Raw genomic sequence first — 26,819 nt, 5'->3', positions numbered from 1 at the left:
ACATTGAGAGAGCAAAAACAACCTCCAAACTGTCCTGTTGGGTTGCCCTCATCTCATTTCAACCTCATGCCTGCAGCTCCAGGACCACGATGTTATGTGAAATTTCTGCAGATTTAGAAGATGCAAAGTTCATTTACAAAATAAGGATACCCTTATTAAAAAAAACCCTCAAAACCCTAAATCTGTAATGAAATAATTTTGAAATCATCTTGCCTTCTCTACTGGAAGAATGAGCAGCACATTGCAGGCTATATGCCAAAGCACTTGGTTACATATTTTTTTTTTTTTTTTTTTTTTTTTAAGGCTCAAATATTGCACCAAACCTTTGATTCTATGGTGTGTTGGTGGTGTTTTTAATGCATTGTCTGAGAGAGCAAAAAGAACCTCCAAACTGTCCATAATCTCATTTCCATCTCATGCCTGCACCTCCAGGACCACAATGTTACGTGAAATTTGTGCAGATTTAGACGATGCAAAGTTCATTTACGAAATAAGGATACCCTTATTAAAAAAAAAAAAAAAAACAAACACACAAAAAAACCAAACAACAAACTAAACCTGTAGTGAAGTTATTTTGAAAGAAGCTATTTGGGAGTTAAGGCCACTTTTGCATTTTAATGGGTAATTACTCTTGGCATCACAACCAGCACATAACAGAGGTCCCCAGCATCCCCAGGGGACAGCGGTAAATTTGGCCAATATTTCCTACTTTAAGTAAAGCCAATTTCAGGCAGAAGAGAAATCCGAGTGTTTTGGCGCTGGGAGCAGCAGCACTGTGCAGACAATCGATGCTGGAAGGTTATTGCTGTACCGGCAGGAGAGGGCGGCAGAGAAGCGGCTCCCGGAGCCCGCACAGAGCCCGAATTTCTTTTTATCAGCAGCGAGAGCACATCGGAGCTCTCTCAGAAACCAAATTCCCTTTCAAAACGGCAGCCTTTTATTTTATTTTATTTTATTTTATTTTATTTTATTTTATTTTATTTTCCCTTTCCCTCCCTCCCTCCCTCCCTCCCTCCTTCCCTCCTTCCCCTCCCCTTTTTAATAATAATAATAATAATAATAAAAGTCCGCAACACTTTGAAAATGTCAAATTCCTGCGGCAGCCCAGAAGACGCGGGGAAGCAGCAGCGAGGCAGCAGAGATGGCAAGATAAGAAGGGAGGATGTGGATGATTCCCAGCCCGAGGGAAAGAGGTTGAAGCTGGGGGATGAAGGAGGAAGCGGTGGGAAGGAGCCGGGAGCAGCAGAAGATGCAATAATGCCTTGTGCAGGCACACAGGAGCCCCTGCCCGGAGGAGGTGCTGAAGGCAAAAGTGTAAGTGAGGATCTTCAGTGGCTCAGGGAAAGGGGGAAGGGACGGGAGGTTTCCTTTGAAATTATTTCTCATCCCCAAGTTGGTAATTGGGCATCAAGAAGAGCGGGATGAGTGAAAGCGAGTGTCCCATCTCACTGAGACCACAAGCATGGTCTTCTTTAATTTCTGATCTTTCCTGCACGCTGTTTAGTGCAGGAGTGTGTGTTTTCATCTGGCTCTCCCTGTCAGCTGCTTGTGAGATGTGTGTGCCAGAGGAGTGATTTCTCTTTTTCTTTACCTGCTGAACTTCCTTTTCAGCTGCCCAGATCCATTTAGAAATTGGGTAAGGATTGGTGCTTTGAATTGGACACTTTGGGTTGTTCATCAGCCTGTCCATTCAGACTTTCAGCTGTGTTTATATTGAGTAGCTCTGTGGGGATATAGAGGGGGTAGAGCCTCCAGGAGAAGGGGAGAATTGGTGGTCAGAGATCTCATCTGGTGAGATTATGGCAGAAAAGAGCTGCCTGTATAAACACCAGCGTTCCCAGGTCCTTACAGGGGGGTAACTTTGCTGCCTGGTTACTCAGCTCAGCTGCTGTGCCCTTCCAGCACCTCCTGAGCCACAGCACACACCGCGGGGGACAGGGGACAACATCTGGATCCCCAGCTGAAGCTTTGCCCCTCCTGGTGCAGGTATTTCTCCTGGACACATCCTGCCTGCTTCTCTGGGTCAGAAACACAGGGGAAGGATGGTGGGAATGATCTTTTGGGTGTAGGATGTTTCCTGTGTGAGTTGTCATAGGGGGACAGTGCAGCTTTAGAGCTGCTGGAGATTTCAGGACAGGGTGACAGGGGGACAACATCTGGATCCTCAGCTGAAGCTTTGCCCCTTCTGGTGCAGGTATTTTTCCTGGACACATCTTGCCTGCTTCCCTGGGTCAGAAACACAGGGAGAGGGTGGTGAGAACAATATTTTGGGTGTAGGATGTTTCCTGTGTGAGTTGTCATAGGGGGACAGTGCAGCTTTAGAGCTGCTGGAGATTTCAGTGTGTTGATTTTATCCAGAAGTTTTCTGAAATGTGTGGGGTTTTTTTCTCTCCTGGGATTGATATGCTGAATTTAGACATGATTCTTCAAATGAGGAGCTAAGTAGATGCTCAGCATTTCGGTAGGATTTACCTTTTAAAATAATTTAAAACAGTTTATTTGGATGTTCCTGGTGGAAGGTCATCTCCAAATGCAACAGTTTCCCTGAGCTATAGAAGTATTTAAAATGTGTGTAGGGTGTTGGTTTGTTTATCCAAGCAGAAATCTCTTTTATCAAGCCATGTAACTGCAGAGAGTTGCACTTTGCTCTGTCTTTTGGGTTTCCAGTGCTTTATGAAGTTGGGTTCTTTCTAACTCTCAGTGAAGTACCACTCTTGTTCTTATACCACTTCTGGCAGAGACTTATTTTCCCCAAAAGAAATGCAAAATACAGGCAAGTTAATTGGTCAAATCACAACCTTTGCTTTTGTCTGTTTTATTTTTTTTTTCTTTTTACCTGAGAATAAAGGTTTTAAATCCATTCTACTCTGTGATAAATATCTAGAAGTGAACACCACTATAAGTTGGGGTAAAAGTCTTTTTGATGGTACATCTTACTATAATACCTAATTAGGAAGTTACTGACAAATAAGCCTTAATTGAATAAATTTACTTTGTCTTTTGAGGGATCAATGCAGAATATATGAGAATGATGCATACCTGAATCACTGGGCTCTGCCCCAGCTGGGAGGCCTGGATTATCCCCTTATTTATGTTCTGCTACTGCAGCAAAGTTCTGTGCTGGTGAATACCTGTCCTTATTTTTTTTTTTTTTTTTTTTTTTTTAATTTTTTTTTTTTTTTTTTTTTTTTTTTTTGTCCTTTCAAGGACCTGGTATTGCTGCTCCAACTTTACATTCTTGCTTTTCATCAGGGGATTGTTAAAAAGACTAACAAAGCAAACCAGTTAATGAACATTTATTTCAATTATTATCTCTCCCTAATAAATAGTTTTTATAATAAAATTATTGTTCTCATAGTAATTCTTAAATTAAACTGAGTTTGATTCAAAACTCATCAAAGCTCAATGAAGCTCTTCTTTCCCCTCACTTGAGTGGATTCTGGCTTGGGATGTTGCACTGCATTTTGTATAAAGTTCCAGTTTTATTTTTCCCCTTCCCATTTAGACCTGTCTGTCTGATTTGGAGGCATTATTAGAAATTAATTATGTGACATTTGAAATCCTGTTAACACACTTCTTTTCCTTAAAGCAATAAAAGCTTGTTCAACAGTGACTGTGAGTGTCTGTCACCTTGTGGAGAGCAGGCTGCTGGAAAAGATGGACTGTGTGCCCTTAGGAAACACTGGAATGACTTCATTTCTGTGCTTAGAAGAATCTTTATTTTATAGGCAGAGTGATATGGATAATCAATGCATGCACTGGAGGAACATTTCCTAATAGTCCATTATGTCGTCCACTTTAAAGAAGGACATTTAAAAAAATTATAGGCTTTGACTCATTTTTGGACTAGTAATAAAGAATCAGCACAGTGTGTGTGTGCTGTTTCTCTGTTTATTCCACTGCTCTTTGCCTCATCCAACACCATTTCTTGGGTTTAAAGGAAGAAACCTACCTTGGTCAGCTGCTCCAGCTCATTATTATGGAATCTTGGATTCTGGAGAATGCAGACACAACGTGTATTTTATGCTCCTGAAGTGATGTGGGCATTTCCTTGGCATCTTTGAGTTGATTGCAGGAGCTGCTGCAGGGCACAAGTTGGTTGCAGAAGGATTTTTGTGCCTCTGGACAGAACTTTCTTCTCTGCCTTGGCAATGAGGGGCTGCATTTGCCAGCACTGGAGTCACTCCTTCTCTTAGTGCTGGTGTCTGGTTCATGCACTAACCTGGGGTCTGACTGCAATTGGTAATTTAGGTGTCTATTCAAATAATTTTGCTTCTTGCCTTCTCTTTTTACTGCCTTTATGTGGTGAGGGAGCTGCTGGTGGCAGGTGTGAATGACACAGTCCCAGGCCATGGAATTGTTCCCTCTGGGATGGTTATTCCTGGCAGAGCATCAAGGTCAAGCCTTTGGTTCAGACCAAGGGGCTGCAGTGTTTGTGGTGAGGTTCAGTGTGAAGAATCCTTCACTTGGTGCAGAGGGTGGGGAGTTGGTCCTGGGCAGGGCTGGTGAGTCACAGCTTTTCCTCCAGTTTGGGTAAAAGTCTTTCACCAGGGTCTCTGGAGAATTGCACTCCCAGCTGTGTGCCTGGAGGGTGAGCACAGCTGGCAGCTCTGGGATGCCACAGGGTGGATTGTCACCCTGCCCATAACTGTACACTGGAAATTGTTAAATTAGGGTAAAGTTTCATCTCCTGAAATAAGGAGTGTGTGAAGAATTAAACATGCAAGTGCTGACTTCTCTCTGGGCTGATGGACATGAGGCAGACTCACAGTTACCCATGAGTGACCATCAGGAGAGTGGATCCCTGTAATCCAGGTGTTCTTGTCTTTCTAGAAAAGTCCTTTTTTTACCTCTCTTGAACTAACTCTTTGTCCATATGCCTGCTGGAGGATCTTTGGATTTTGGTGCAAGGTTATTTCTGTATCTACAAGACCAACCTTCCCCCCAGTAAATATTTGTACCAAGTTTAGAGAACAGGACTAAATTTCCTGGGCTTGGTTTGACTTCAGTAGTGTTCCCACAGCATTCAGCTTCCTAAACTCTGTTTTCATCTGTAATGCCACCTGTGCCAGGAGAGAGCTTGAACTTTTACCTTTTAAACAACTTTCAGAACGACTTTAATGCCTTTGTGAATTAATGTACTGTTTTAATTTTTTTTTAATTGCCTTGTGAATGTTTGGAAAGGAGGAAAAGGTAGAAGTACCATGAAGACAAAAAATGCAACTTTTTGTAGCTAAAATCAGAAGTAACATCTTTATCCAGTTTTGAGACTGTCATGTTGTAGAAGAAAATGTGAAGAAAGTACCTGAAAAAGTGCTTAGTACTTATGTAGGAGGGGAAAACTGGTTTTGCTGATCAGCTCTGAAGAACTGACTACACCAGACTTGTATGATGTGACAAATCCAGCCTTCTGATTTTCAGATGTTGATGGAATTGTAAATCCAGTTCAGATGGGGAGGGGTGACGTGCTATGCAATGCCCTTGTCTCTGCATAGAGAACAAATTGTACCTTGTCATTACTCTGAGTAATTAATTTCAGTGTTCCTGAAGTGTAGAAGAACATACCTTGGAAAGCTGAGGAACACACCTTGAAAAGCTGATTCTAGAAATTAAGATACGAGCTTGGAGCTTCAGCTCAAGATAAATTCCCTCATTTAAAGGATGGGTCTGGGTTGATGGTACCAAATGAAAAGCTCTGTCAATACCAGGTGTGGATGTAGGAACTGAACCCATCTGGATTCACTGCAGCAACTTCAGTGTGTGCCTTCAGCAGTGTGAGCTGCTGTCCTGGAGGGGCTTGGGGTAAAAAAAAAAAACAACATTAAGAATGTGAGAATGGTATTAATCTTGATGAGTGAAATTCACATTTTTTTATCTCTTATGTTTTCCTTGGGTTAAAGTAATTTTTGGCTCAATAACTTAAGGTTCTTTCATTAAATACATGCATAAAACATAGAATCAAGGGTAAGAATTGGATCTGAAATCTGACAGTTTGACCTTTCTATGGATTGCACACAAGGTTAAACTGTGTTAGTGCAGTTTCTCATGCAGGTTTCCTGTTTTAGGACATTTGTTTGCTCCTCACAGTTGGTTTATTACAAAATCTGATTTGTGTGTGTGGCTTTGTGATCATGATTGCATTTATAAATATAACTTTAAAGAGGAAATGTGTTTGAGAAGGGAGAACCTGGAATGGTGGGTTTGTCTGGACTGAGAGTCCAATTTGAGGTGTTGATTTTTTGACTTTAGGGTTCTAAACAGATTGAACCATTCTGCTGTCAAGGCTATGGTTTAGTTCTTTTCCTCTCCTCTTTATAAAAGTGTTTCAATCTATTGAGTTCCTTTTATCCTCAGACTTTATGGAATGGATGTGCTTTAGGAGAGCACCATAGATTTAAATTGTTTTGAAGAGCAGGACATTTGGAACATTTTCCAGACTGCATCTGCCTTTCCTCTTTTTCCTTTTTTTGGGTCTGATTACCTAATTAGAGGATAACTTAAGGATTTAATCTATTGACTTGTTAGGCAGGCTGTGATAGATGCTGGAATTGCTGCTTTTGTTTTGACACAATCAAATTCTGTGATCCGGGACAGAGACATAATTATTTGCCTTTGGACGTGGGAAGAAAGGAGATGACAATTCTTTAGAAGTCAGTGGTGGCATTGATACAAGGTGCTGGAGTTACATCCTCAGGAATATTTGCTAAATCAAAGTAAAGAAAGGTGTGGATAAATCAAAAAATTGTTTTGGACTTGATTCCAAGAACAAGATGAAAAATAATGTTCTCCCTAAAACTGATTCATCCTCCCGTTAACCTCTGACTGGTCAGCAAACTGTCAGCAGGCAATGGCTCTGGAGCTTGAGCAGGAATAATTGCAGCAAAACATTTCCTGAGATGAGGAAAAGCAGCAGAGAGAGACCCTTATGGGTGACCTCACTTTGCCATTTTTCCTGTAGCTGCACTACATGGCAGGGGATGAGTGTGCAAAGCTAAAGGCTTTGTGTGCATTATCCTATTATTTTGTCGTGAGGGAAATTTTATTTAATTCAGCAAATAATGCTAAATTGCTGTTTTCAACAAGCGATTTCAACCAAGAGCAACCCTGGTCAGTTGTGTTTACTCATTGGAAGTTCAATTTCACAAATAAGAAAACATGCATGGAGCATTTCTATCCCAATTTGAGTAATCAATTGCCTAATATTAAATTTTTTGTAGAGTGACTGGAATATTACTTTTCATTGGAATTAAAAATGCATTAAAATCTTCCAGAGTGCAAAAGAAGACATTTGTGATCTATGTTGAATTAGAGAAGATATGAAATTTATTAAGATATTTATATATTGCTCTTATTTGCTCTGCTTTCTCCTTCTTGTATGCCAATATTAGCCATGAAAAAATATATATTTCAAGTCTCTGGGATTTCAAGATGAATAAAATTATTTACATTGCTTTTTTTTTTTTTTTTTTTTTTTTTAATATTTGCAGTCTTAGTCATTAGCCCAGACTACAACAATAAGGAATAAGACCCAGAAGCTATGCAGAAATTGAAAATGGAATCTGGTGCTTCACTGGCTGTTCCTTTCCTGTGGAGTACTCAATGTTCAGAATCATTTGGGATGCATTATTGCTAAAGAGTTGCCTATTTTGTTCCATTAAATTAGGCTTCAGGATCTGCCGCACTGCCACCCGTGTAATTTCCCCCTCAGGAATGCATTTAATGTGTCCTAATGTTCCAATGCTTTGCCCACTGTGCACTTCTTAAACAGCCCAAGGAGTTATAGGCAGTCTTGTCTACACTGGGAAGGGATTTATCCTTTAAATTCAGAATACAGAACATTTGATTTTGGTGGCTCTTGTGTTCTGGTCTCTTCTGGCACCTTCAGGTACCTTTAAAATGGGCAGAACTGGTTCAACACTTGTGAGACAGCTGGTCACTGCCAGCAAACTTCAAATAGTTTGGTTTAGGAAAATGCAACAGTTAAATGACTTAATCTGGTGTTGTTGACTCTAAGTGCTAGATAATGAAGTAATTCTCAATTAGTTGTACTGATAGGTAATTAATAAAGGTCCATCTAAAATTGACAAATCAATGAGAAGTGTCTGCAGTCCTTGGTGAGGATAGTTTCATTCCAGTCTGAAGAGCAAAACTTGTTTAAAGCGAAAAAGATTTCCTGAGCACAATAATTCTTATACAATCTATATATTGGATAATTCTTATACAATCTACTCTCCTTCCCCCTGCTGTTCCTATCCCTGCCTGTTTCCAATAGATTGGATGTCAGCACAGGGCCATGGCTTTAGGATCCCCAGGAAAGGACACAACCCTGGAGTCCCTCATTTCATAATAAAGATCTTTCTTTACTGAGTTGGTCACTGGACAGACAAGTGAAAGGTGGAGGAAAGGTGGTTGTCCAAGGATTTATGGCAAGGATTGTGCAGGGTCATAAATGGCTTTTAAGAACTGAGCAGGGACATCATGGAATCAACCACTGGCATGGACTTGGAAGGGTTTTCCCAGAGCTCTGTTTTTCCAAGGTTCTGTGTTTTCCCCTAAAGAGCTGAGCAAGGACAGCACAGGATCAGCCATTGATGGATTCACTGAAAGGGCTCTGCATTTCCCCAGCTCCTGTAATTAATTTGATGATATTGGTTAGCCTTAAGCATAATGAGACGGTGAAAAATTAACAGATTTTCACAAAGTTTCCATTCTTTTTGCTGTCTACCAATAGTTTGATAAATTCCTGTTTTAGCTGAGTTGCGCTGTGCGTTCAACACATTTTATCTTCAGGGAGTGTTATTCCCCACAAAATGAAGGCTAATCACAAAAAAGATAAATGGATTTAGTATGTAAAATTATGAAGTCACCACACTGAGACTCTCTTAGTTCCTTGAGCTGGGCCACAACTAAATGGAATTGAAACATTCTTATCAATAATGCACTGGGGAAGTAACATCTGTTCTGAGATGCTGAGAGGTTGCTTTTTTCATTCACTAAAATATTTATTTCAACTAAAAAACTCTAATCTTTTCACTGTCTCCAGAGGGCAGAATCATTGACTGTTATGTTTAGAAACTGTCTGTGAATTACAAGAGTCCATATAAAATGGAAAGAATGCTGATTGAGCAATTAATCACTTTTTACTTAATTTAAAATAAATAACGACATTCTAGAAAGCTGTTGCATTAGCTCCAAAAAAAAAAAAAAAAAAAAAAAAAAAAAAAAAAAAAAAAAGACTGATTCTTGAGAAAGCAGCAGAACAAAATTTCTTTCTCTCACTGTAGGCTGGGTTCCAACTCTTGCAGGCACAAAACCAATAGTTTTTGGTGACGTGACAATATTTTCTTCTAATTAGGCAGAGTTGTGTTACACGTGTTACACAGAGATGGCTGTTCTTGGCCACCCATCTATAGATCCTTCTTAGGTTTCAAGGCTGGAATTGAGTGCCAGACCCTGGTTTCTGGTAAAAGTTAATTCTGTCTCCCTAAATTCTGTTCGAGCTACAACATGGAATTTCTTACAAAAACAGCCAGTGTTGATTAAAGGCTTCAGGTCATGGACAATTCCTCAAGTCTCCAGGTAAATTTCTTGCTGTAGGTAACTATTAGAGTAAAAACATAAATCCCTGCCTGCAGTTGGAATTTGCCCAACTGCTCATCCCAGTCTGAGCGGGTTGTTTGGCACCAGATGTTGTTGACTCCCGTGATGGGAATAAACTCATCTCCTCCTCCTGGGTAAGCCAAGCATCTGGATCCATGTGCTTTGTTTTCCATCCTGCAGGTCTGTGCTCTCCATCTGAAATAATTCATCTGTGCCTTCGCTGGCTCTTTGCAAGTTCAACGTTTTTGCAGAAAGCTGATTCTGCTGGATGTCCCCTGTTAATACATCAATGGTTTAGGTGCTGCTTGGCCTGGGCTCCACATCCATTTACCAACAGCTGCCACTGTCACAAAACATTCTCTGTTTGTCCACATGGAAGTGTGTTTTTTTCAGACAACCCCAGAATTTATGACTGCAATTTGATTAAAATTGTCTGAAAATTACCAATGCCTTGATTTATACACACCCACTTTCCAATTCACTGGGAAAAAAAAATCACTGAATAATATTCAGGGAAGAACAGAATCTTGTGGGATCTTAATTGCAGAAGCATCTTAATTGGAATGACTCTGCTCCTGCTCCTTTTTTTATTTTTTTTTCCCCTATCTGCTCAGTTTTAATTCATTTTAAAGTGTCCTGTATAGCTGTGCACACAAACCAATCTGGAGCTGTAAGTTGGCACTCCAGAGTAGCTGCTCAATTGTGATTTAAAAAATTCTTTATGTAACTGAGCAAAAAATCAAAACTAAATGAATATCTTGTTATCTGTTGACAAATGAATTTTGCCCCCATGATGGCTTTCCAAGACCCTTAATTTTCCCAGCTGACAGGTCAGTTTGGGTAATTGTGACTCAAACCCTGTGTGGTATCTGGAGACACAGTGTTTTCCAACCTGGAAGCTGCACAATCTGTTCCCTTGGGAATATGTGCATTGTTAGCAGGGAAGCTTTTAACCAAAGCAAAATGAGGGAAGAAACCCCAGAAAGAGCCCATTATTATTATTATTTCAGCCCTGTGTGGCTGAAATAAACTCTGAGCCAGTGTGGGTCTGCAGGCAGAGATCCCTGATCCCAGGTCTGTAGCAGGATAGCTGGTAGCACACTTTATTCACTCAGCAATACCATCAGGAATAGCATTAATTTTCAAAGAAATGGACATTTGTGTATCCTTTGCTGGGAATGTTAAATCAGGGAGGTGACACCAGCTCTCTCTGCTGTCCCAATGCTGAAATTGGCCCAAGGTGGTATCCAGACCATTCCTCTCACAAAAAGAGCACTCAAAACCCAGAATCACCCACTTTCCATTGAGTGCCTTGTAGCTGAGCAATTCCAAAGGCATCCGGTGTGAAGTGCTTCAAGTGCCAGAGAAGTGATCAACAGCTTCAAGTATCAAAAACTTCAAGTTTCATCTGAAATAAATGATATAAAATAATCTGAAATAAATGATATAAAGTCATCTGAACAGCCTTCCCTTATGAAGGCAGTTTATTATTTATAGAGACCTTAAAGGGGATTTGGAGGCAGGTTGATGAAATGTCACTGCTTTCACCTCACAGAGTAATTTTATTTTAATGAAGTAAAGCCTCTCAGTTGAGGAGGTGATGTTGGCTGTTGGGGGAATAGAGTCAAAATGTAAGGGAATAAACTGGGGAAAGATCTGCTTTTCTCAGAGGTGTCAAGAAGAGAGGGAACTAATTCAAGGAATTGTGAAGCTCCCAAGGTGCTTCACTGCTCTTGCTGCTCCCTTGAAACCAAGGAAATCAGTCACTGAAGTCACAGCAGCAGAGGAGGAGACCTGTGTCTCGTGGAGCTGGATGTCAGCTTTTATTTAAACATTTAAGCTTTGCTTGGTCCTTGGCAGTGTTCAGGTGATTTTGTCCTCGTTGCAGTGTTTGACTCGTGGGGTTTGTCAGCCCTGCCTTGGTGGCCCTGGGTCTGCTCTGCAGAGGGATGGCAGCAGCCAAAGATTCAGTGTGGAGTGCCCCAAGATCCATCCTTCTTCAGGAAATCACAAAAAAGAATGTCCCTGTGGATCTGATTCATGTTTTGGTTCTTCCCTTTGCGTGGTGATTTCCCTCCTACATCTTTGACTTGGAAAGAAGTTAAAATCTCTTTGCTTTCAGTTGTGCTTATATTAGTTCAGTCAAGGATCTCCTGGCTCCAAAAGCATTTTCTTAGCACAATTCCCCAAGAATTGGTTGCATCACATAAAGCAAGTAGTTCAAATTCTCATATTCTAGGATTAGCCATTTTAAAGCAGTAACAATCTCCATTGAGTTCAACTAAAACTTATTTTGAAAAGTATCATGGGTTTGTCTGATGAAAGGTTCATGTAAATTTAGGAAATGTGTTTAGTATTGCTGATAATAAAAGCCCAATTTCTTCTCAAGAGCTGATAAGCTACAGTTTAAAGCTGATTTTACATATTCAATGTAAATTTTTTTCATTCAGTGCCACAAAGTCCTGCAAAGGCCAGGCAGACTCCCCCACCTTTGAAATGAATTTTTCAGTGTATAACTGCAGTAGAGTTTGATTTGCAAACATAGCATCTAATTAATTTCTTTTAGTTTTGGCTTAGGGAACCTGGTTGATTCCTATATAACACCTAGTAGACATATTCTGTTTTCATTTAAACAGAGAGGGAAAAAACTCCAGAAGTGACAGTGAGATCTTCCTGAATCTTCCAGGACCTGAGCCAGAATCTGATTTTTACATTTGCTCAAAACTTTGAGCCCCCTGATACTTTCTGCAGAACTGACAGGAACATTTCATTAAACAAATGACGATGTTTGCTTTCTTGTGTTTAATATTTTTCTGTTCCTTATTGTATGGTGCATTTGGACGAAAATGGCACCTTGAAGAGTGATCTGCTCCTGGTGCCAGTCCCTCACCTGGAGGCACAGTCTCTGCTTGGATTTGCAATTAGATCCTGTGGAATTGATTGTTGCAGGGGCAGAGCTGCTGCTTTGCTTTTGGGTGGAAAGAGAGCAGCAGGAGGTGATGAATACTTAAACCACCCGAGTTTTATGCAAAATTACACACACTGGGGGGAAAAATGAAATTGAGAAGCCACACAGACCAAGTGGAATGGTCTTAAAAGTGTTTCCATCCCTGAGCTGTCTCTCATCGTGCTGGTGTCAAATTAGGAGCAAAGGTTATTGGAGCCTACAAGGAAGTGCCCAGAGCTATTCTCAGGCTGTTTTAACTTGATTAGGATACCTGTGGTTGCATTGGGATTTCTGTTTTCTGGGGGAAGAAGAAATCATCACTTCAAGGTCTGAAATAGGAGTTCCTGAGGTAGGAATCAGGATGAGAATAGTGGCTTGAGCCAGACACCAAACCCACCTCTCCAGCAGAGCAATACAGAACTGTATTAACATCCAAAATCCGAAAAACATATTCAGTGAGAAAGAAAAACAGATCTGGATGGAGGCAACTGCATCCTCTGGGAAAGTGATATTTTGTGTGCAGGTGTCTGTGCCAGCCCCTCAGTTCCACCTCTGTCCTCTCCTGGACAGGTGCAGCACCTGGCTCTGATGAGGTGTGGCCTTGAACTCTGTGAGGCTGAGAATGAAGAGCTAAACTGCTTTTGCAGTTTTCTGAAGGTTTCCCTCCCTTATCACGACTTGTTTTCTTAGTAACAAGTTCTCAGTGTGTGCCCTTGCAGCTGGCAGGAGATCAGATGTGTTTTCAGTTCTGTGGGTGTTCTAAGGATGCCTTTGGGAGAGTTACCCAAGGGCAGCCTTGGTGTGTTTTATATCTGGTACCAAATACAGGCACAGGATTTTAGTGTGTGTGTAAAATAGTGTTAAAGAGAGAATGTCTCACTCAGATAAAAGTGGTTGTTTAACTTTGTCCCGCGTTCTCAAATGAGGTTTTTTTGTTGTGGGTTCATTCAGTTTATGGATTAGGAGCAGAGTGGAGGGAGATTCCTTCACAGTTTTCATGGAGATGAGAGAGACAACACAAAGCAAAGCCACCTCCTTTCCTCCTTGTAGCACGAGGTGCCTTTAAAACAGAGTCAGAAACTCCAAAATGAGACCTGAAGCAGGATGTGATGTTTCCAAGTGGGTGGAATGAAGAGATTTCTCCCTGGCAAATGTACCCAGATGACTGAATTTTCAAATTTCTGCTGGTTTGGATGCAGATGTGTGGCTGTGAACTCCACTGAACCACTCCACTAACCAGCTTTATTGTCTGGGGCTGAGAGTGAGCCCGTGTGCCAATATTTGGTAATTACTAAATGAACTGAGAGAATCGGAATTGCCTTTTCTGACACAGGCACTTTGGGCAGCCTCACTGCTTTGCTCAGTTTGGATCCTGGTGTGTGGTTCTGGCCTGAGAGGGAGATGTGTGAGAGCTGAGAGAGGATGTCTGGCTGTGCATCTGCATGGACAGGTCACATCCCAAAATAACACCAGGGGCTCTGAAAGCCACACAAAATGCTGAGGCCATTATCACATTGCCTTCAGGGAGGGCACAAATCAATGCTTCATCCTCACTGTCCTTTCTGAAGTTGTTTTTAGAACCTTGGTATTTAGGAATCCCCCAAGCCTGGCTCTTGTTCCCTGCTTTGCTCCCCCCATCAGCGTCCCCTCTCCTTTGGTGTCCCTGTCCCAGGGTGATTTTGGTGTTCAGGACCCAGGACAGCTCCCCAGGGCTCCGCCTTTCACCTGAGACTTTGGCAGCTGCAAGAAAAAGCTGCTAATTAGAGAATGGACCCACTTTCCCCCTCCATGGCCTGTTCATCTATGAGATATGAATATTTTAATTTCCTTAAGTGATTAAGGAGGTAAATTTCAACCCTGCTTTTATTATATTGTGGCAGTGTCAGTTTGCTTTCTTCTACTTTGCTTTATTATTATAAACATTAAATAGCCATTTTACCTTCCTACTGTAAATGCTGGGAGGCTGCAGTGGGACAAGAAAGCAGCCAGCACTGCCTGATTTGAAAAATAAAGGAATTAAATAATCCTGAAGCTGATTCCTATCACTTGTCATGTTCTCTGGGCTACACCTGTTGTAGGAGGGGAAAGGAAATAAATTAGTTTCTGTAAGAATGAGGACAGTTGTGTCTGTGGAGACTCAACTGCCAAATGTCACCTTAAGCATTATAAAATTTGCCAAGAGATTAACGTTAAGAAATAGAAGAAATTGCACAATTAACATGCGAAAAGTGTGTGTGTGTTGTGTGTTTAGGGAATCTCTTTAAATCTTCTAAGAAATATGTCAGATTTATCATAAAGCTACTCTTGGATTACCAACTCCAAGTATTAAATTGTAAGTAAACCTCTTTTTTTTTTTTTTTCTTCACATCGTGAATCTGCCTTCAATCATATTATAAAAGCAGCAATTTTAGATGCAGTTTTTTTTCTGTTAACTTCTACATTTTAAGCTGTTTGGGTGATATTTTAGTGACAGATTTATCTGTAAGGCTGCAAACAGGAATGTAAGCTGCTACACAAGAATGTAAATGAAAAGCTGAATTTTTTTAGTAAAGCTGAGTTTCTGAAATAATTCCATCACTTCAGCTGTATAGAATTTCAACAATAAACCAAAATGTTAATGAGAGACTTAATTCAAAAGCTGGAAACTTAGAAGCAGTGATACTTACTTGAAAGAAAATTCTTTTAAATCAAGGGTAGTTTTAAATGGATTGTCAGAACAGGGTTTACTGTGAAAAATGGTTTTGTTTGTACTTTTTATCAATAACATTTTGAGGTCTGGCTTCCCAGGCAGGTGAGCTCACAGCTCTGGTGGCCTCACCTCCTATTTTAGCAAAACCTGGGATGTGCAGCTTCTGGCACTAAGTAGGGATCATTTACTTTCTTTCAGTAGACTTATAAAATAATTTTAAGAACTTTAAGAACATTTGAAGCAGGATGAATTTGAGCATTCATAGGGATTTGACTTGATTTCTTTTTTTTGTGCAGGGTTGGAGAACAAGTGCTAAAATATTCCTGTCGCTATTTGGAATGTTCTTTGAAGAGAAATTTTCATTTTTGCTGAGATTAAGACTGGATGTCCATTTTGCACAAGTTCTTCGTTCTCCTCTTCCATTGCTCTTTATAAAAGATTTAGGTGGTTTGGGAAGCTCAAGTAAACACTTGGAACTTTTACGGCAAGACAATCTTGATATAACTTATTCAACATCAATTACTGGTGTGTGTCTGCTCTTCAGGCAGCCCCAGCCTGTGTGATGGCATTGATGGGCTCACTGTGCACTGGCCTCATCGTCATAATGTGAAAAACCAGGTTCAATTTCTCGGTAAATTTTAAGAGATAGATTTAATAAAAAAATTAAGACAATTAGTAGATAAAAAAGCAAAGTATGGCTGGTTGGGATGACTCAGCACTCAGCCAAATCCACACCTGCTGTATCAGAGACACTCATTAAATACCCTTTCTATTGCATCAGTTTGTTGAATATTCATATTTTTCCATAAACTAGTTTCCATATTCCAGGAACTGTTTTGCATGGTCCCTCCTTGGGTTTGCCTTTTTAGAGCATTTGTGTTTCTTGGCTGTGTCTTCATTATCACCTCCACCTTGGGCCTTGGTCTGTACTTTCTTCAGATGGGAGATGCTGATAGTTGGTGTATCAATAGCAGAGTCTTCTTTATGTGTTCACTGGGTGTTATCCCAACCAAACAGACAATTTAAGCAAAATATATCAACTACTACCACTATGCCTAATTTTCTTTACTAAAAGCAGAAATAAAAAACTTATATCCTATATCCTTACCACAATGTTATCAATCATATAGCACACAGCTTATGAAAAGCCAACTTTATAATATACATTTATAACAATTCCCCCCTCTTTTTTTTATACTTCATTTGGTTTGAGCCATATAAAAAGCGTCCATCCATCTGTGAAATGGTGAACCTGATACAATTAGCATTTTTAAAAATAATTCACAGTAATAGCACATTTTTGAGGGTCAGGGCCCCCAGCCTCTTTATATTTTCTTTGAAGTTTCTGCAACATAAGTACAACACTTCTATTTATCAAAGGAAAAAAACCCCAATGTGCCACACAACCCAAACCAAAACCCTTTGAAAAGCGACTTTTGGAATAAAATCTGGTATCTGCACTTGAAATACACAGTTCTCAGGACTGCAAAGGGAGGGATGGACAGAAGAAAGACAAAAAATAACAACTGAGCTCTGCTGAGGAGCTGCACCCACTGCCTGGGACCTGGGGCTGTCCCCACTGGAGCTGCAGCAGCCCAGGGAAAGGTGGAGGCCTGGGGTTTGTGCATGAATTGGCTGAAAGGCATCATTTGTGACAGAAATGTGCTGTTGATGAGCCACCCCATTTCACACTCACAAAGCTCCCTAAACTAGAGAAAGAGGTAAATGAAACTGGACCCAGGAACTCAACAAACTGGTCACTCAAATGCATCTTTTTAAGTACCAGTGATCTTGAAAGTTCGCTGGGCACACAAAGCCCCCTCCTCTGCACCTGCACAGCTTTGAAAATTCCAGCCAAAACGATTCCAAGATTCAATGTTATCCCTTAGAGTCCCCATATACCGAAAATAAACATCCCAGCTAAATGTTAAAAATGCAAAGCATGTAAAATCTGCTATATATGCGCTGCCTATAGCAAACTCCAAAGCCAACACAATGCAACTGGAAGTTTGGGAAAATCTGAATACAGTTTTTAAGGAAAACCTCACCTGAGTGAGGCAGTTTCCAGGACTCCACTCTTTAAAGATTGATTCAAATGCCTCTTGCACTCAAACCATGGTTAAAACCCGCTCACTGCCTTGTTTAAGAAGTTGCCTTCTGCAGCTTTTGATCTTCATTTCCAAGCCCCTTTAGGTCTCTGCCTGCTGGATTGATTTCTTTGTTACATTCAGGGTTGAAATGAACTGTTCCCCCCCAGCACTGGCAATGCTGGGGAGAAATATCTGATGTCTGAGAGCATGACTGCCTCGGGTTCACTGTTCACCTGCCAGCAGGTTAAAATTAATCTCTGGTTCCTCAGTCAGTCAGCAGGAGAGCATTTGGTTGAATAACTGAGATGAATCCTGAGTGCCTTGTGCTCACCCAGGTCTGGGCTCACTGGAGGATGTGTTGGAGGATCATAGAAACAACACCTGCTTTCAATATTTGCTGATCTATGAAGCCACTTTATTACTCAGGTGTCTGACAATATGCAAATTATGTGTATTAATGGCTTCTGTGCCATAAAAAAATGGCAAGTTTATAACTCTGCACTTTATAGAGCCTGTAGAATCTAGTTACTGGAGTGTGCTCTGTTGGAAAACAAGATTACAAATCAATTACTCCTTGCTTGACACGGCTCAGATCTCTTTGCTGAGATCCTTGTTCAGCTGACACTGGGAAAATGAACATGCCTGGGAGTGTGACCTATTATCCAGAGAGAACTGCAGGCTAATAGCAGTTTTGATCAGTGAGAAATCTATTATTTTTTGACCTGCAAGACAGCCTAAATGGCCCACTTTTCTAAAGGAAATTTATAGGTTTATGAGATCTAACATTCAAGCCCTTCCTGGCTGGGAAGTGGAGGCCAATCCTAGATGCAGAAACACAGGAATTTTCATCAAACCCCTCTCCTTTGCTGCAATTTATTCCCTAGGGGGGCAAAATGCAGAAGAGCTGATTTTAGGAAAGCAAGTGCACCATTCCCAGCAGAAGTAATTTATCAAAATGCTGCTTTGAAGAATGGCAAGGATTCCTTGGTACTGAACCCTCCTCGTAGTGAATAAAAACAGAGATCAGATCTGATTTGGTTGGTGAAGTTCAAAGATTCTCAGAGCAGACTTGAGGCTCACAGATTTTCTGTTTTCCTTGAATATTGAGCTCTAAGAGAAGGGGGTGGCCACACAATTAGGCTGGAGTTGCCATATGGTGAGTGAGCTTTGCTCTTAGAACTTTTTGTTTTTCAAAGTGTGTGCTTTTCTTGCAGAGTAATAATGCTTGGGGATTTACTGTTTATTTTTATTCCTCAGGTTTAATATTGCAGCAGAAATCTATAGCTGACATTCAGCATGTTATTAAGCAAACATTTCATATGAGCCGTGGTTTATTTTTTTCTTTGAGTGACGTGTCCATACTTTCTTTTAAAACTCAGTGCAAATAAAATCTCTGGATTTAATATTCTTTTTTTTTTCTTTCTCTTTCTTTCTAAACTTTTTTTCTTTTCTCTGCTATTGAATAGGGAAGTCACTTCAGGTCCTTTGCTATTTAGTATTCATTTGGGGGTGGTGTCTGCAAAATCCTCCTTTTAGAAATTAAATATGGCTCTCATATTATAAAACAAGGCACTTTGAATCAAACACAAAATCAAAGAAAGTCAGTAATGAGATTTTTGTTGCGTTTTTACACCCATTGTTGCTTGTTTGAGTAAAATTTAAAGCAGGCTTTTTTTTCTTTTCAGTGTTGGGTTTTGCACTGGACAATACAAGAATGTTTTTGTATTGTTTTGTAATTTCTTTGCAGTGGTGTGAGGACTGGTATGAACATATATGTGGTTCAAGAATTCTTTTCTTATATAAAACTGTGAGCATCTGACCATTTAGGGTTAATTTCTGAATATCACAGGCCCTCAGCCTGAATTAAAGGTATTTTTAGCTCATGGGACTCCAGCTATCTAAACAGAAATATGTGCAGGTATTTCACTAAGTTTAGAGAATGCACTAAGTGCTGCAAAAGCCTGACTCCTACAGCTACATAAGAGCTGGAAAATGTTAAACTATGTATGGAAATATATTTTCATCATAATAAATCTTGCTTTGACTCATTGGTATGCAACCACCACGTAATTAAATGTAATTGAAGTGCTCTGCCAGAGGAGGTGTGAGATCCAGGAGTAATTGCTGCTCGTGTTCTGCTCTGCTCTGGGGTCTGGGAGCTGAGCTGAATTGTGCTTTTGACCTGCACAAAATGAACAGCAGCTGCCATTTCATCATGCTACACCTGCAATTTAAGTGCTGCTAATTAGTCAATATTAAACTAATGATGAAGCAGCAATAGACTGTGCTGAATATATTCCAATGAATGTTGAACTGTGGTGAATGTGCATCATACACAAGTACAAACAGATAAACAATTTCCCACTCTGGTTTGTAACTAAGACCATTCCAGGATTCCACGTGTTCTTTCAGTGATGTGAAACAATTCTGAATTTAATTTTTCTGTGGAAACACTGCTGGACCTGACCAAATAATCTTCTATAATTAGTGAGGTGCTCTACCTATATCCTCTGTGTAGTTTTTTGTAGTTTATGTTTGTTAAGATGTCTTAGTCTAAGTTTGTTAATTCATTAAATTGGACATTGTTATGCTGCCTTTGAGCTGATATAAATAGGAAACTCCTGTTCTGCAACAGTGAGTCCTAGACTGGACAACACCAGGCATGTATTTAAAATGTAGTATTTTTTCAGCTGTGGGTTGTTACAAGCTCTGACCATCACTGGATTTGTTGGAGACTGAATTAAGGGTATTATGTTGTGGGACTACAGATATTTATATATAATTACAGATATTTAAACAGAAATAAGTCTATATCTATATTTATTGACCTAGGAATAGAGAAAACTCCCTCCATGGTGTTTTCACTGGCAAATAGCAAGGCCCAGACAGAGAATCTTGAGAGCAAAACTAATTATTACTAATGACCCTCTGATACTTCTGATTTCCTTCAGAAACATCAAAGCACTTGTTGATTCACCTCACATCACTCAGTGCTTCATTGGGATGAAAAACCAGCCTCTCATTTCCCTGCTAATGTGCTTTGGAGGGGACTCCCTGCAAATTGTTGTAGAAGGAGTCCAAAGATAGGGTGGTTTGAGAGGGATTTAATTATCAAGAGTCACAAATGGTTCGTTGCCTGCTGGAAATGAGCAGTGTAATTGCAAATCTAATCTGTTCATGCCTGGAACTTCAGCAGCTCTAATGTCTGCCATGGAAATTGCACCAAGGCCCTTTCCAAGGTAGGCAATGGTATCAATTTGTTTGATTGATATCTTCCTCTTGGCCACAGATCTGTCACTGAGAAAATAGTTATGACGCTGGTGAATTAGTTGAAATAATGACGGCTGTGTTGTGTTGCTCTGGGAAGGCAGGTGATTCTAATGATGACTCTGAAATATTTGGGAAAAAAAATAAAATCCACTGCTCAGAGCTTTTTCTTAGCCTATAAATACTGGAACTGTGTTGTAGCTGTAATGCAAATGAGTTCAGAATTAATTCATCCAGAAGAAATAATATTTGTAGTGAAAAGTACATATGACAGAGTGGCTTTTGAGTACAGTATGCTGAAATGGGTGTCAATTTTACTTGGCTCTATCATAATGCACAAATTGCCTTTTAAAGAAAACTACTATTTCTCGTGTCTGAAAAATGTGCTTTAAAGTTTGTTTTGCTATTTAAAGCATTTTTTTGCTATATTGTTACCTTTTCCTGCTGTGATTTAACTGGGTTTTGCTGCATCTCATTCTTAAAATATGTGGGCAGGATAAGATCTGTCAATATAAGCCTTGAGATCTTAAAATAATTTTGGAGTGGTGATCAAAGGAGGTAGCATTTGCTTCACAGTCTCTGTGGATTAAATATGCTGATTTCTAAATGTCAAATTTGACACTAAAGTTAGATGGAAAATGAGCTTCTATTCTGGGGAAAAAAAAAAAAATTAAAAATTTCCCTGAAATCTTTTTGACTTTACACTGAGGTGGTGTCAGCTGTGTAGCCATGAGTGATGTAACTTGTACCTTTCCCTTATTCACAATTTACTGAAAAATCCTTCACTATTGCAATGAAAAATCAGAATGAGAAAGCAATCAGTGTTTCCTTCCATCCCACCTTCCCCAAGCCCTGTGACTCAAGGCTGTGTAGAGTTCTTAGAGATTTACCCTGCTACAATATGGGCATTAATAAATTAATAAATCCAGATTTGTTTTTGAAACTTAGTGGAGTCTTACTTCAGTATCCATCCTAAATTAATAGAATGGTGATCCTAATAGATGGGTGACCTTCAGAGTAATCAGTGAGTGGCATCTGAAGAGCAGGAGGGGCAGGTTTGGGCTGTGTTTATTTAATTCCTGTCAGGTACATACAAAGCAATGCCACACATGAAGTCTGGCAAGCCAAGATTCCTTTGTGCAGAAAATGTCACACACTATACAAATAACTAAACTTGGGTAAGGCTGGAAAAAAAATATCTGGGTCTGACCCTCTTGTCCTGGTCAAGAAAGAGGCTCTGGAGTCACCTGGTTATTCTTGAAGTTCTATTTTCAGCCCAAGACGTTGCTCTTCAGCAGGATTTCTTTGAGCAGTGTAATTAGCACGAGTTTGACTATTGTGATAATAGTTTGAGTTTATCACTGCCCAATTATCTCTGTGAAAGGAGAGGCAGTATTTCCTCTGCTGTTCTTGCTTTATCAGGCTGTGCCCAGTGCTCACTGAAGGCTCAGGGAGCAGCACATCTGGACACTCTCCAAACTCTGCCCTAAGAATGGGCTTGCTGAGATAGGAGATAACATTCATTTTCCTGGTCTGGCATGCTGCTTTTCATTATTCCCTGCTGCTGGTGGCACCTGGAGTTGGTGTTTGGTCTGCATGGTACTGGCACAGTTCAGGTGGAGTGGGATGAAGGGGTAGGTGGGGAGCACCAGCCCAGTAATGTGATTTACCTTGCCACACACAGCCTGTGCTACCATTGCTCTGAAAGAGCCAAACCCCCCATGGCTCGGGAAGACTAAAAGCAGAATTAAATGATGACTAAATGTCATGGGTGAGCAGTGCAGAGTCAGGCTGTGCCCTTTTACTGACAGGTCAGGGTTGTTGGCAACCCAGGCCAGGCTGAGGTGAGCCCAGGGAACCCCTGCTGAGTGTGTGAGCCATGGGAATGCATCCATGGCAATGCATCCATGGCAATGCATCCATGGCAAAGCATCCATGGGAATGTGTGGGTCTGATATTTCTGGGCCTGAGAGATCTTACCCTGCTGGCAGCTGCTAACTTTTTCCCCAAGGAAAAAATTCTCAAGAAAGCTTCTTCTCAAAACAATCTGGGCAAACAACTCTCCTTTCTCAAAACAATCTTTCTCCAGGTTTGTTTCTCTGGTTTAACCAATGGCATTAGAGAGGTGTCATTCCTATTCACCAACCATGTTAAGTCTTTATCAGAACACCTTATAAAAGGTAGTGAGAATTAGACAATAAAGCCTTTTTCCTATGCTCTTTGCCTTCTGAAATATTGGAGTCTCTCATCTTTCTTTCATGTCCTACAACGACAGGAATGCACCCATGGCAGGGCACCCATGGGAATGCACCCATGGGAATTCATCCATGGCAATGTACCCATGGCAATGCATCCATGGCAATGCACCCATGGCAGTGCATCCATGAGAATTCATCCATGGGAATTCATCCATGGCAATGCACCCATGGCAGTGCACCCATGGGAATGCACCCATGGGAATTCATCCATAGGAATGCACCCATGGCAATGTACCCATGGCAATGCACCCATGGGAATTCATCCATAGGAATGCACCCATGGCAGTGCACCCATGGGAATGCACCCATGGGAATTCATCCATGGCAATGCACCCATGGCAATGCACCCATGGCAGTGCACCCATGGGAATGACCCATTGCAATGCACCCAGGGGAATTCATCCATAGGAATTCATCCACAGGAATTCATCCACAGCAATGCACCCATGGCAATGCTGTGCCCATGAACAGCCCACCCTGAGGCTGACAGGACACAGGGTAGAGCAGTGCACTGCCCATCCTGCTCAAACCTGAAGCCTTGCAAATGGATTTCTGCTTTTAGTGAAGCTGTGGGGAGGCTGCAGCCTCTGCTGCTCAGCTCCCCTGTGCTTTGACAGAGCAGCATTGATTTTATTTCATTTCTTTCTATAGAGCTGCACTTGCTGTGCCCCTAAAGCTCACTGACCTGTGGTGCTTCTGAGGGGAGCCCTCTACTTTCCACAGACACTTCTTCACGTGGCTGCCACACTCTGGAAGTTTTTTATTAAAGAAGGGATATTAAAGCACCTCATTCCCAAATCTGGAGCTGGCAATGCACGTAGAAAGATTGTGAGCATTTGACAGTCACACCTTGGCCTCTCTGCTTTTATTCCATAACCTGGGGCTTTCATTGTTGCACATCATGGAAGGAAAAGCAATTTGGAGTCAGCACAGAATTTGGATGATGTTATGGGCAATCCCTCTGAAATCCTGCAGTGGAGAGGCACTGCAGGGGGATGAACCAACACTGAGTGCAGAGGGCAAGTGCAGAAGGTTTTTTAGGCACCAGAGCCCAGTGAAGAGCTCCTGGGCAGGGCCAGTGCAGCAGAGCAGGGGTGGTGGTAGGGCCATGGGAGGGGCTGTTTTCCCTGAGATGAACTTCTCTAAACCCAGTAACAGCTCCATGGGCACAGCTCCCTGTTCTGTGCTTCCCATGGACTTACTGTGCCTCCAGAGTGGAGAATTTTCACTGGGGATTGCTCAAAAGCCTCTCAAAAGCTTTTTTTTTCGTTCTTAAAAAAAAAAAAAAAAATAGAACATGTTGATGCTGATAAAATAGACTGGACTACTTCTGCCTTTGTGATAAATTCTTACCACCACCTTTTTTTTTTTTTTTTTTTTTTTTTTTTTTTTTTTTTTTTTTTTTTTGTTGGTGTTGTTTGCTATTCAAAGCAGTAAAATCAAGCCTCTTCTTAGGGGAGGACTCATTACTATAAAACTTGATTACATAGTGTTGGTAGCAGAAGTATTTTATGGGTCAGCAGGAAAAAATAAGCAATTATTGCAGAGTCCTTGTCACAGAGCATGGCTGAGTTGCTGTGTTTCATCAGGTACACCGTGATCCAAGCTGCTGTGAGCCACTCAATCATCTCCATAAATTAAAACCTCTGCAAAAGGAATTTTCAAACCCAGTGTGTAGGTTTTAAATTTGGTTAGAGGAGATAAAGTAGTTGGCTTTTAAGCCAACAGTTAATAATAATATGGTTTATGTTTCACTTATAAATACATAAAATCTAAATTATTAAGAAACCTGAGCTGTATTTTCAAAAGTGATCTTGATATGTGAGGTTTAAAATCTCAGTGGAAAGGAGGTGATTTTGTATTTCTGAGTCAATTTGCTCCAGATCTTCAAATGTATTTGGGAGCCTTATTGCTGTTGACAGCAAGACAAGGTTTTAATACCTAATTAGGTAACAATCTTTGTATGGAGTTCTTACCTGCAGGAAAGGTAAATTAAAATCCAGATTAAAAGGAGGAAAACTTGTAACCCTTATGGTGTAAAAACTGACTTCCTACCCATAAGTTACGACTTTAGGCAGTGCTAGGGCCTTTGCAGTGTTTTATTGGATTCCAGAGCTCAATAAAAATTGCTTTTTTTTTTTTTTTTCTACAGCTCTGGTGGAAGGGAGTTTAAACACTGAGGCTACAATAGATTGTTATGTAATGTTGTCCCTTTTTAGGCTTCCTCAGCACTGCATCAAGGTGCTGGACTGGAGAGAAAAGGGAGTAGGGATTCCTTCTGCAGGTGCCTTAGAAAAGGGTGAGAATTCACTTCCTCCACTGGAAGAAAAGCCAGTCCAATATTAAAAAATGACCAGATATTAAAAAATTAAAAAATTGCTTTAATTCTGCTAGTGCAGGTAAATACTTAAGTTCCATGAGCTTTTTTTTTTTCTTTTTATTTCTGTGAAATAATTGTATAGAAAGACTAAATAATTCAGCTGGATCTGGATATAACAAAACAGGAAATATGTTTTTCCAAAAAATCTTTGCTAGGACTTGTATTTAGGGACACATTAGGCTCGCTCTGAAATCTGAAGTGTGATTTAAGATCTGGAAGCTTCAAACAGACCTGAATCCCTGGGTGAGGGATGCTTTGTTAAATCCAAAAGCTGATCCTCCAGATGCTCTATCCCAGAATGTATTGATTTTCCTTTAAGGAGCTGGCATGCATCCCTGGGAAGAGGTCTTTGCTCATAAACCTTGATCAAAGGCATTCTCTGTGCTACATGCAGTACATGCAGGTAAAAAATCCTATAGAGGCTTTTCTGTCTAAATCACCAGACTGATTTATAAATTGCCTACACACTAGTGGAATGATTAACCAAAAAGAAAAAAAGGGTAAATAGCTTTTTTTTTTTTTTTTTTTTTTTTTTTTTTTCCTTTCATTTCTTTCAATGAATGGGATTTGAATGAAAAAAATCAAATAAAGCAGAGAAAACACGCAGCTGATGGCTGAGTGATGCACTGCAAACCCTCTAAATTGAATTCAGGCTAAATACTTATGTAACACAAAGTATAAAAGCTTTGTCATCATCAGTAGGCCACGGCATCAAATGAAAACTTAGTTTCTGACCCTCTGGAGCAACAATGAGGTTGCAATTTCTACAACTGAGCCACTTCTGAGAGAATTATTTGTAAGGTTTCCCATATGGCAGATAGGAGAGCTCAGCTGTAGGAGAGCATTTGGATTAGACAGGAAGGTTTGTACATCTTTAGCATCCCTGAATCTCTCTTGCATATTCCTCCTCCTGCAGAAATCAGGGTTAACAATCCTCGTGGTACTTGAAGGGGAAGAAAAAAAAATTTGTTTTTCTTCTTTGCACTAGATGACTTATTTTGATCAAAGAGTAAAACCCTTCCCAGAGAATAATTTAAAGTTTCTTTCAGGATACTTCAGCTCCTTTTTATACAACCCAGTCTTCTTTATCAAATCTGTGATGTTGCATTTATTTCTTAGGTTTGAGTGCAAACTGTGGAAAGACAATGTAGAATATAATTTTAGAGATTCCAGAAAGGAAATCCTGAATATTTTGCCTGGTGCTCCACACATCCAACACAGCTGGGTCTGAAAGAAACACAGTTATGAAACTTCTCACACGTGTGAGAATTTCTTGCACTTAAGACTGATGAAGATGAGCGGTGAGTAAAGGAAAAGGGAAACCCCACCTGCATTAACAAGGTCTGTGAGTAAAACAAACCTGCTGGAAAATGAGAAGTCAATCAACCTATTTGCGATGGTCATCGATTGCTGGGAGTGGTGTTTTATGGGAGGTGGTGCCTTGGAGTGGGAAGATGTTTAAAGGGTTTTTGTCAGTGCTGCTTGAAGGTTTTTTTCTCTCGTGATTTTTAAAGCTGAGTCTTCTTAGTCACTTAATTTTGGGGAAAATGCAAACTTAGGTAAATGTCTGGGAAAAAAAAAAAGTTGT

General features: G+C 40.4%; 1 protein-coding gene across 8 annotated transcripts in view; it reads left to right on the top strand.

Annotated features, from left to right (window-relative positions):
- The first annotated feature begins 222 nt into the window (after positions 1–222).
- Positions 223–26,819, top strand: part of RBFOX1 (RNA binding fox-1 homolog 1) — a 1,119,155-nt gene continuing 1,092,558 nt past the window's right edge. For 5 of the 8 annotated variants that reach the window (XM_083872231.1, XM_083872250.1, XM_083872251.1 and 2 more), the window contains exon 1: positions 1,220–1,314. In XM_083872231.1, coding sequence (XP_083728357.1) covers positions 1,258–1,314 — 57 coding nt within the window. In that variant the 5' untranslated portion in view covers positions 1,220–1,257. Of the gene's footprint in view, positions 1,315–1,914; positions 1,987–26,819 lie in introns of those variants that run through there. The other 3 variants (XM_083872230.1, XM_083872241.1, XM_083872247.1) reach the window with 2 other exon arrangements.

Source organism: Zosterops lateralis, assembly GCF_965231275.1.
Source record: "Zosterops lateralis genome assembly, chromosome: 15".
Taxonomy (NCBI): domain Eukaryota; kingdom Metazoa; phylum Chordata; class Aves; order Passeriformes; family Zosteropidae; genus Zosterops; species Zosterops lateralis.
Note: the sequence above shows the minus strand (reverse complement) of the source record. Positions and strands in the feature narration are given on the sequence as shown.